Here is an 11,684-nt window from a genome sequence, read left to right as displayed (position 1 = left end):
ACAATAGAATGTGCCCATTTGAAGGTACCCATTCTAGAAAATTTTATATATGTGGAATCAAGGATATATATTCTTTCGAGTCTGTCTTCATTACCTTAACAAAATCATATATACTTCGTTGCATTTTTCAGTGGTTTGTTCATCTTTATTACTGAGTAGTGCTTCATGTATGGATATATTATCATTTGTTTATCCATCCACATGTGGTGGATATTTGAGTTGTTTTCATTTTTTCAGGCTATTATGAATAAACCTTCTATGAACATTCGGGCAGAAGTCTTTGTATGGGCATAGGTTTTTATTTCTTTTGGATAAATAACTAGGAGAGAAATTTCTGGATCATAGGGTAAGTGTATGTTTAACTTTTAAAGAAATGGCTAATTTTCCAAACACTGGCAGAGATGGTCTTGTAAATTACTTTATAATGGGTTGCTTAGCTCCTATGACTCTTAGTTTGGGGCCCTTAGCTGATACTCTGAAACAACAGGAACATTCATATATTTAAAAAATTTTTATTTTATTTATTTATTTTTTAACATCTTTATTGGAGTATAATTGCTTTACAATGGTGTGTTAGTTTCTGCTTTATAACAAAGTGAATCAGCTATACATATACATATATCCCCATATCCCCTCCCTCTTGCGTCTCCCTCCCACCCTCCCTATCCCACCCCTCTAGGTGGTCACAAAGCACCAAGCTGATCTCCCTCTGCTATATGCGGCTGCTTCCCACTAGCTAGCTATTTTACGTTTGGTAGTGTATATATGGAACATTCATATTTAACTAACATATAAGATACTCAATTTAACATTCTTCCCTTAACTACCAGACTGAAATATTTGAGAGGACAGGAACCATGTCTCATTTATTCTTCTTTCCTCCAGGTATAGTATTTGGGCATATGTTAGTACTCAAAAAAAAAACAAAGACCAATCTAACGAAAATGTAGTACCTTTAAAAGCACTGCCTATATACTACAAATGTAATTCTAGTTATTTCTTCGGTTGTCTAAAATTTAGTCATTGAAACTTGAAGTAGCAAAATCCATAAACCCAAATAAAAAATGGTAACACTATATATTCACCATTTACTCTGTGGTTAGTGATAAATCATTTCCTAAATAGAATAAAATAATAAGGCAAAAAGAAAAAGAAGAACAGTCATCAAAAGTACTTTTTTTCATTCTATCTTCTGGCCCTCTGAGGCTGCACCTTGAGTCTCAGCGTGTATTAGGATTGGCAAGAAGCCATTTTCCTCCCAGGCTATAATTTCAGAAAGCCTTGTGTAGGAAGGAATAACCTTTCAGCTACTTCAAGAGCACCTCCTCCCTCATACCCTGTGATGTCAGGGCTTACTGGGACTATGGCAGGGCTCTCAGCTAGAAAGATGACTTCCAAATGGTGTCTTATCAGGTCACCTCAGGCTTATGTGGGTGACCTCTGTGACCAGAGGGAGAATTGTGGCCACACAAGAATCAAAAGTTAAGAGTCATAAGGCTGGACATGAACAGAAAAATGAAAATGAGAATTCCACCACTTTTTAGAGAACATTTTCTGAATAACAAGGAGAGGCAGCTCTGAATATACCTGGAGTGGTCCACCTGGTCCCACACCAGTGGCAGCTGGTTTGTCTGGGCTTTGTTTCTGAAGGCTTGCCCTCCAGCTCTCTGATCCAGAGGGCACTTAAGCTTCTCAAACATCAAAGGCATCCTTGGGAATATGTCTTGATTTTTCCCCTCAGCCTACCTTCCCTCAATCTTTCTTCCTTGATTATTTCCCATCCACCAATCTAATGCATCCTTTGGTCTTTAGAATGGAGGAAAGAAAGATAGCTAATGGGGAGACAGGAAATCTTACCACAGTTTGATCTGTCCAAATAAGCCATCCATTATCTTGTTTTGACAGTTCTAGTCAAATGCAGCTAGTGTTCTATTTCATGTAACCTTGACAGATAAAAAAGCAAGGGATGTTTTTAATCTTACAAATGTGGAATGGAGGACCCTGACCAGTGATATACCTGCCTAAAGTCCCTTAGGAGAAACACTGGAAGGTTGTATTACTCTACTTGGATTTCTGATTTCCAAATGTATGGCCAATTTAACATATGTCCATACAAAGACATGTACAAAAAATAGTTCATTCAGAAAATTGAGTAAGGACAGTTGGCTGATAAATTAATTTTTAAAATCTTAATTTTTACCTTACACCATACTCTACATTCTAGAAGTATGAAAGGATTAGGGGTCAAAAATGAAACTGTTTTAAAAGGAATAAAATACAGTTGTGTATCTAACCTCAGGATGGGGAGGGGGAAGTAAAATTAAAAGCAATAGAAATAAGCACAAAAAAACAGATTAATGTATATGTATGGCTGATTCACTATGCTGTACAGCAGAAATTAACACGTTGTAAATCAACTATACTCCAATAGAAAATTAATTTAAAAAACAGATTAAATAAGATAAACAACTGTAAAACTTCTCTTCATGAAAAACTGTAAGGAATTCTAGGAAACTATTAAGAAAGAATGTAGTAAATGTAAATGTACTAAATGACAGAGTATCCTATTTAATTTTAAAAAACAATTTACAAATAGTATGATTGTACTCTACAAATTACATACATGCCTAAGTGTGTGTGTTACCGGTGATATATGCCACTTACAGTCTGGGCTTTTGTATATTAATGCAAACACAATAGTTGTAACTTTTTCTAATTTAATTATTTATATGTAAGATCCTAGAATAAATTTAAATTGATAAAATGATTCTGATTGATTTAACAGACCTCAATTTTTGGCAAATTTATCTTAAGATTTTCATTATTATAATAAAGACCTTCAGAACATTCTCTTCACACCTATCCCAAGTATTTTCATAGAATAAATTTCTAGAAGTGAAATTGCTTGTCAGAAACTTATGCAGATTATAAAAAGCTTCCATGTACTCCCCAAAACAATTTTCACCAACATTAAACCAAATTATACTCCCAACACAGGCATGGCTATAATTCTCCAAGACACACCCCAACTATCAATACATCAATACAGGCTATTTTCTCATTTTATTATAAATTTGAATTTGTCTTTATGAAGACAAATGTGTCTACTGATATACTTCACCCACTTTAGCTTAGTGTTTTAAATTTCTTTCTTTCTGATGTATCTGTTAAGAATTGTATTTGGCTTTATTTTTATTTTTTTAGCATTAAAAACACACACTTGATATTTCATTTAATTTGGGGTGAAACTATACTTACAACATCTACAAGAATTCTTTCAGAAGTAGACATTATAGAGATATTAAGAAAGATTGGTTGAAAATGAATAACAATATTCTGTAATAAGCACTAGGAATAATTTACTCCAAAATTTATGTAAACATAACTATAGGAGATAACTTATAAAGGATAAATAGTGGGGTCCTAGTATAAACTTCTAGTTTAAGCTCCTTTAAGGACCAGAGAAACACCTTTGACAGTTATAACTTGGCTTCTTTTGAAAGACTATTTATCATACAGCGCCTTTAGTAATGAGAGATTTTATTTTAATCACCTAAAAAGAAGTCCACATCTAGGCTCCTTCTGTCTTTCCACTCATTCATCCTTAACTCACAGCTTTTAGCCTCTTGCTTATTTCCTTATTGTCACAAATGGCTGTGCCATCTCCAGCATCATAGATATGCTCCAGGTAAGAAGAAGGGAAAGGACAAAAAGCAAAAAGCTTGTGTCTGCTGGAGTTTGTGCCATTCTCCTGAGGCCCCACCCCCAGTGACTTCCAGTCACTTGCTATTGGTCAGGGCTATGTCACATGGCAACTTTTGCCCAAAAAAGAGGCTGGGAAATAAAACTAGATGTACACATTTCCCAGGACTCCCAAAATAAACAAATAAAGCAAACCAAGTTTCTTATAAGGAAGAACAACTGATATAGGATGGCCATCAGTAATGGCCATAATTTCAAAATGTTTTTGCATACTGAAGATAATTAGCTTTTATCTTTTGTTTATAAATGTTATTTATAGTTTTATTAAAATATATTTATTAATAATTAGACTTCTACTTTTTTAACTTTTACTATTGCTATCAAATTTATAAACCTTTTCATTTAGAGATTTATTTTCTTTTCCCCTGCATCCTTCTATCTCTGTGTAGGTATATCAGTATTTTTCACCTCCTTACTTGTTCTCCCCACTTTCAGGGGCATAGTAGACTTGTACCTCCTGTTACTCCTGAGTGGGGCCTGTGACTAGGTCTGCTTAATAAATTGTGGGTGGAAGTGTGTTTGCAATGTGAATTATATGTCTGTCTGTTTTCCCAACTGTATCATTACTTATGTATTCAGTCATAATCTGTCTGGTATGCTAGACTAGATTATGCTGCAGTAACAAATAATCCCCAGATTTTAGTGGTTTAAATCCACAAAAGTTTATTTCCTCCTCATACTAATTGTTTTAGGTGGGTTCATTGGGGTTTCTACTGTGTCAGATTATTCACTGGCTCTTAGCACTTTCCCACTGGAAGTGACTCAGATCCCTGCCACTGTCATTTTCTTAGCCAGAGCAGGTAGCATGGTCACAACCAGCTTCTTCAGTAGGTAGGGAAACACAATCCTATCATACCCCAAAGACAGAGTAGGGTTGCCAGAAATTAACAAATAAAACAATAGAATGCCCAGTTAAATATGAATTTCATATAAGTAGATAAATTTTAATATAAATATGCCCCCATGCAATATTTAAGACATATTTATATTTTTAAAAGTTCATCATTTAACTGTAATTCAAGTTTAAACTGGCTGTTCTTGATTTTATCTTGGAACCTGAGCACCATAGGAGCAAAGAATTAAAAATATTTAGTAAAGAGCACTAATGACTGCGATAGGCTCCCTTTCTCCTTATGACTTAGAGAAGAGGTGTTGTGCTTTTTTTCTTCTTCACTGATTCAAATTTCTAAATATTCCAATATGTTTTCCATTGCCTCCATCACAGTTTTTGATTTTTCAGTCATATTCATGTAGCAGTTATCACCATGAACATTTTTAACCATTTTTTTCTTTTTGTGTTCAAATTTCATAGATATAATATCTATGAATACTTATTATTTTTCTCAAATGTGTCTCATTTTTCTTACAGTACTTTTTAAAAAATTTTATTGAACTATAGTTGATTTACAATGTTGTGTTTATTTCTGCTGTATAGAAAAATAACTCAGTTATACATATATATCCTTTTACATATTCTTTTCCATTATGGTTTATTATAGGATATTGAATAAACTTCGCTGTGCTATACAGTAGGACCTTGTTGTTTATCCATCCTATGTATAATAGTTTGCATCTGCTAGTCCCAAACTCCCAACCCATCCCTCCCCCAGCCCCCTCCCCCTTGGCAACCACAAGTCTGTTCTCTATATCTTCTTACAGTACTTCTTAATGATAGTAATAAATTTGCTTTGATTCATTATCTTAATTAATTATCATTAATTAAAGTATTTATTAATTTAAACATAGTTTTTAAATGTCTGACCTTTCCTTCTATTTGTTCATTTCTACTGATAGAGATTTTTTCAGCACTGGGATTAGAGATGGATTCTAGGAAAGGTGATAAATGATGGGGGTCATTTGTTCAATCATTGGCTAAATGTGGAGGTAGAAGGGAAAGTTTATTTTTACTGGACTTTTTGATTTGGTTCAGCAGCCAGAAGGTAGAGGAAAGGATAAGAGGGATATTTTGGTTTTGTTTGTTTTAATTGTTTTGGTTTGGTCGTAGGAAATTTTTTGTGTCTGTAAAAGACTTTTCCATTGTGTGTTGGCAGCCTTGAGGTAGGTAGGCAGGGCAACCCCTTTCGCCTGCATGCTGTCCTTTCCTGGAGGCTGTCTAGATAGCTCCTGTGGTGCCATATGCAAATGCACAGTGTGTGACACACCAGGTCCCAACTTCCTCCAGCCCTAAGGCACCTGTAATGTGTCCCCAGGACCTGGTGCGATTGAAATGTGCCTCACTGTCCTCCCCTTCATGCTCCACCTCACTTCCATGCTTGTTTGCTTCAAATTAGGAAAGACAATAGCTTTTAGATGAGTAATTTTCCAATTGCTTGCTGTTGGCAAGCAGCGAGATGGGGCACAGATTGTATTTTCTTTCAAATTAGTGTCATTTGGATCAGAGGTGGATTGAGGGAATCACCAAGCTCAGAAAAGAGCTGGGGGTGCATCACTGTGGAACAAAAATATTACTGGAAACATGAAAAAGAAGAAAACTGTATTTACCCACGCTCCTTTGGGGAGACAGTACTGCTCACCAGAAATGTAGTAAACAGTACTAATCTAACTACTCAGAGATAGAAGGATACAGCAGGAAAGACCAACTCTATGTGGTGAGAAGGAATACTTGGCTTCAAGTGGGGTTAAACCCATGAGAAACCTGCTTGTGTAACAAGAGATTATCATTGGAGAGCTTAGGGGAGGGGAAGGCTTTGGGGGCAGGCTCCTATTAATTGCTGAGTGGGAAGCACAAGTTAGGGGACATTAAGACTCTGCATGGGCACTGATTAGCTCCCCGTGCCCCCAGCTCAGGCAATCCTTCATGTCATGTATGAATAAATGCTTACCAGATACTAGAGAACATGCATTTGAAGGGGCACTAAATTACCAGCCTGTCCATGGTTATCATGTGCCCAGATCTGCCCTTGATCTGTGTTCTATGTTGTAGAAATTCCTTGAAGTTTCTATTCTGTGGCTGAGATCACTTTTCTAGATTCCAGGGCTGATTAAATACCTCTCCTTTTCCATGTTTATATTCACTTGGACTTTTCAGTGGCTATCTAAAGAATTAATCATATGATTTTTCAAGTTGCCACACTATTTGGATCTATCTATTTACAAGCTTGAAAAATCTTGGCTTTCCAAAAAAAAAAAAACCCTGGCTTTCATATATAAACCTTGACATACCTTTCCGACCCCAAGATGAACTTATTTCCCAAGTTGATTAAGCTATGTTGTTAAAGGTGTGATGCTATATCTGAAAACTTTCATGCAGATTCTCAGCATCCCAGGAAGAAGTAATAAGCGTGGCTTGACTTTGATGTTCCCAGGTGTTTTATGCTCACTACAAAGGTTAAAATCACCCAAACTTGTTTTTTTTAGAAATGTTAAGAATCAGGAAGACAAATCAAAGAACAATTGTAGCCAGACAATAAGTCCCAGCTCCAGTATTTTATTGTATGTTAGAAACAGAACACTTGGACAACTTCCTCATCCTCTAGCAGCACCATTTTCTAATTTTCAAAACTGTTGTAACCATACACAACTTATAGTATTCTTTCTTTCTTTCTTTCTTTATTTTGCAGTACGCGGGCCTCTTACTGTTGTGGCCTCTCCCGTTGCGGAGTGCAGGCTCCAGACGCGCAGGCTCAGCGGCCATGGCTCACAGGCCCAGCCGCTCCGCGGCATGTGGGATCTTCCCGGACCGGGGCACGAACCCGTGTCCCCTGCATCAGCAGGTGGGCTCTCAACCACTGTGCCACCAGGGAAGCCCCACTTATAGTATTCTTATGTGAATTAATTAGAATCTGACATGTAATAACTCCCTGTAAGTGGAAACGATCATTCTCATCAGAATTTTCATGTAGTGGTAGATTTCCAAGTTGGTTTTAGAACATCAGATGCACCCAAAGTCAGCCAGAAAGAATGAATGCTATGAATAGCAACAATAACACAAAACTCCATTGGAATGGATCTGTGACAATTACATGATTAATACAGATGCTGGAGGTTTTCCATCCTTACAGCATTTAACCAATTTTCAAATCAAACAAACCAAACCATGTTCAAATTTTCCCAGATGTTACAGAAATCTAAGAGCTGCACCGCTTGAATTTTTGTCAGAGCTGCACTGAGAAGAGTTTCCTCTGTGGCTTCATTCCATCACCCCTCTTTAAATTGCTGTAACTCTTCTGTCATGCTGACCCTATTACCTTTTTCCTCAACATCCTCTCTTCTTCTGGGGAGTGATGCTCTGCCTTGGGTACCAGGGGCCCAGCAGGCTTAGCCTCACCACTGCTTCCCAGGCAGTCTGCTCCCTGTGATGCTGGATGGTGGCTTCACACTGCCTGCTCCTCTGCTTGAAAGAGGCTGCTGTTTCTGTCACATCTGAGTGCTTGCATAATGGGGGGCACTGATTCAACCCAGTGGGAAGACACAGAGAACAGCCTTGGGGGGAGGTCAATGAGGTAGAACACAGGAGCCTTCTGGCTTCATTTAACCTTCTCTCAAAAGCCAGGGGCAAGTGTCTTCCTACTAGAAGCAAGGTGATTGAGGTGATACTTTTAGATCTGATAAGTTTGTCTTTTGAAGGATAACCCATCAAATGGTCATGGTTGAAGGTTTCCTAAAACAGGAAGATTGTGTGTGTGTGTGTGTGTGAGTGACAGGGATAATGAAAGAAATACAGATTCTAACCAAGTTAAAAGACAAATATGACTAATAGAGTCTTTAAGAAGTTATTTAACTGCTCTCATCAATAGCATTAAAGACCTGAAATTATCAGATTATTAGCACCTCATGGGAATGAGTTATGCCTCAGGAAATTCGATTAATAAGCAAGCCCTCTGGTTATATTTAGAATTTAATACAAATATACATACATATATTAGGTGTCAAGTACGAAATAAAATAGGTGCTCAGATCTAATACATTAGGGAAAATGTACACTGCTTTTGGAGAAAAGGAATTAAAACACACATGCACACACGCACACACACACAGCTCATTTGGGAGCTTTCATTTGACATTAAGTCCTTGATGGGTGTGCTTGTTTTCTTTACCATCTCCCCTAACCTGCTCCTTTTCCAGCATTCCTCATCTTGGAGGGAAACCATCCTAGAATGCAAACCATTTTACCCGATCATACAACCCAGGAATGTAGGAATTGTTCTAGATTCCAAGCTCTCACTTCCTTTTCTATCCAAGAGAAGATGTCACATCCATCATTTTAGTCCCTGAACTGCCCTCAGTTCCTCCCATCCTGCCCTCTTCCTTCTCTCTCACTTTGTCTGGTTCTGTCTCAGCCTTTGCCTGGATGATCAACAGAACCCTAACTGACCACCTTGCTTTCAGTGTTTTTATCCAAACTCAACATCATTTACACATGACATCTAGTCACTTTTCTAAAACAAAATGTGGTCAAGTCTTTTCCCTGCTTTAAGCCCTTAAATAGCATATTAATGACAAATTGAGGTAACAGACTGTCTAGGATGGTAGCATAAGATTTGGCACATAAGGGGGTATGTATAAAGATTTTCTTTTTAGGATTATTGGTAGTCATGGAGAACTGGAAGCAATCTGAGCCTCCATCCTTGGGAGAAAGGAAACAAACACAATGGTGGATACAAACCTCCAAGTACTATATAGCAATGAGAAGCAATGGATAATAGGTATGCACGGTAACATGAATGAGTGTAATTAGAGAATTAATGAGTGCAAAAATAAGGAATAAAATGAGATCGATAACACAGTACTACTTACATAATTTAAAAATACAATAGCACAAAACTATCAATACACACTTTGAAAGAACACATACAAACAGAAAGATACGCGGTTGCCCCTCTGTATCCAGGGGTTCCACATCCAAGTATTCAACCAACAATCAAAAATATTCAGGAAAAAAAATTCAGAAAGCTCCAAAAAACAAAACTTGAATTTGCCATTCACTGGCAACTACTTACATAGCATTTACACCATATCAGCTATTATAGGAAATTTAGAGGTGATTTAAAGTATGTGAGAGGATGTGCCTAGGTTATATATAAATACTGTGCCATTTTATATAAGGGACTTGAGCATCCTCAGAATTTAGTATCTGAAGGGGGCTCCTGGAACCTGCAGATACCAAGGGACAACTACACATTTAAAGATTCAGAATCATTGCCAAAGGTAGAGAAGGGGAACAGAAGGAGACTAGGTTATGAGGATTAAAGAGAAAAAATTTTTCAAAAAATATGAAAAAAGGGGACTTACATGGACTCATGATAAATATGTGGCCCAAACAGAGGATAGTCATTAACTCAACTCTGAACCCAAGTTTTGAAAAAGGAAAAAAATGGGCCAAATCACATTCCAGCCATCTTAACCCCACCCACCCCCCCGCCCACACACACACAAAATTACAGTGGATACAATGAAGACACAGTAAAATCAGATGATCACTTGGTGTGATGCTTAATTTTAGGAGTTAACTTGAGTGGGCTAAGCGATGCCCATATAGCTGGTAAAACGTTGTGGGTGTGTCTGTGTTTTTGGAAGAAATTAGCGTTTGATTTCATAGACTAAGGAAGATCACCCTCACCGATGCAGGTGGGCGTCATCCAATCCACTGAGGGCCTGGATAGAACAAAAAGGCAAAGGAAGGGCAAATTTGCTCTCTGCTTGAGCTGGGACACCATCTTTTCCTGTCCTTGGACATTGGGGCTCCTGGTTCTTGGGCCTTTGGACTCGGACTAGGAGTTCTACCATTGGCTCTCCCAGGTCCTCAGGCCTTTTGGTTTGGACTGGACGTATGCCACTTGGTTTCCTGGACTTCCAGCTTGTAGACAGCCAACTGTGGGACTTCTCATCCTCCATAATTGTGTGAGCCAATCCCTTGTAATGAATCTCCTTCTATATATCTATATATGGTCTATTGGTTCTATCTCTGGAAAACCCTGACTTGTATGCTTGGCTGACATGAAATTAATAATAGTAGATTGAGTAGAAGTTCAATATATAGAAAAGTTAACTTTAAGAAGGAAAGAAAAACACTGATTTCCTCTGGTGGCAAAAATATATACTCTCCACTCTTTTTTTTTTGACATAAAGGTTTTTAATCCAGTTTAAACAAAAAAGTACTTAAAGCAAACTGCCCTTCAAATATGAGGTTAATTTAGGGTTTTTCTATGATTATAACGAATTAGGTATAATTGAATCTCAGAATTGTTAACGAAAAAAAAACAATGTACAAGTTTTTCTGTTAAAATTTAAAGTCTTGATTGTAACTGTCCGCTTTATCCCTGACATCGAAGTACCCAGTGCCGTCCAGGATGTAGCGAATCTCGTCATCCAGGTGTAAATACTCCTCATAAAACATCTTAATCTTTTCTTCGTAATTTGGTAGTTTGTCTTTGCATATGGTTATTATGTCCATCCAGGAGTAGTTTCTCTCTTTTCGGATCTTTTCTAATTCTGGATCATTCTCATATTTGTTAGCATCCAGCTTCCAGTAAAGGACCCCGAGCCCGCGCAGCTGCTCCAGGGCGACCGGGCTCCCGGGCTCCCCGCGGTGGGGCCGCTGCGGGTCGTCGCCCGACTTCTCCGCGTACCAGGCCTGCACCATGGCCGGGCCCAGGGGCACCGCTGCCTGACCCCGGACCTGCTCCGGCCGGTCTGCTCACCACTTTTAAAAGTCAACACCTTCTCACAATATGTGGTCCTTCTCCTTTAGAATCACCTGGAAACGCACTTTTTTTTTTTTTTTTTCTGCCTTGGGTCTTCGTTGCTGTGTGCAGTCTCTCTCTAGTTGCGGCGAGCGGGGGCTACTCTTCGTTGCTGTGTGTGGGCTTCTAATTGCGGTGGCTTCTCTTGTTGCGGAGCACCGGCTCTAGGCGCACGGGCCTCAGTAGTTGTGGCTGGCGGGCTCTCTAGTGCAGGCTCAG

General features: G+C 38.2%; 1 protein-coding gene across 1 annotated transcript; it reads right to left on the bottom strand.

Moving 5' to 3' along the window:
* Positions 1 to 11,002: 11,002 nt before the first annotated feature.
* LOC309828245 (acireductone dioxygenase-like) lies at positions 11,003 to 11,365 on the bottom strand (the record flags this gene model as incomplete). Its single annotated transcript, XM_082663500.1, has 1 exon — positions 11,003 to 11,365. One exon carries the CDS (start codon positions 11,363 to 11,365, stop codon positions 11,003 to 11,005), a length of 363 nt encoding a protein of 120 aa, XP_082519626.1.
* Positions 11,366 to 11,684: the final 319 nt, after the last annotated feature.

The sequence above is a fragment of the Grampus griseus genome, assembly GCF_964374135.1.
Source record: "Grampus griseus genome assembly, chromosome: 10".
Classification (NCBI taxonomy): Eukaryota; Metazoa; Chordata; class Mammalia; order Artiodactyla; family Delphinidae; genus Grampus; species Grampus griseus.
The sequence above is the reverse complement of the archived record's forward strand: the minus strand, read 5'-3'. Positions and strand labels throughout refer to the sequence as shown.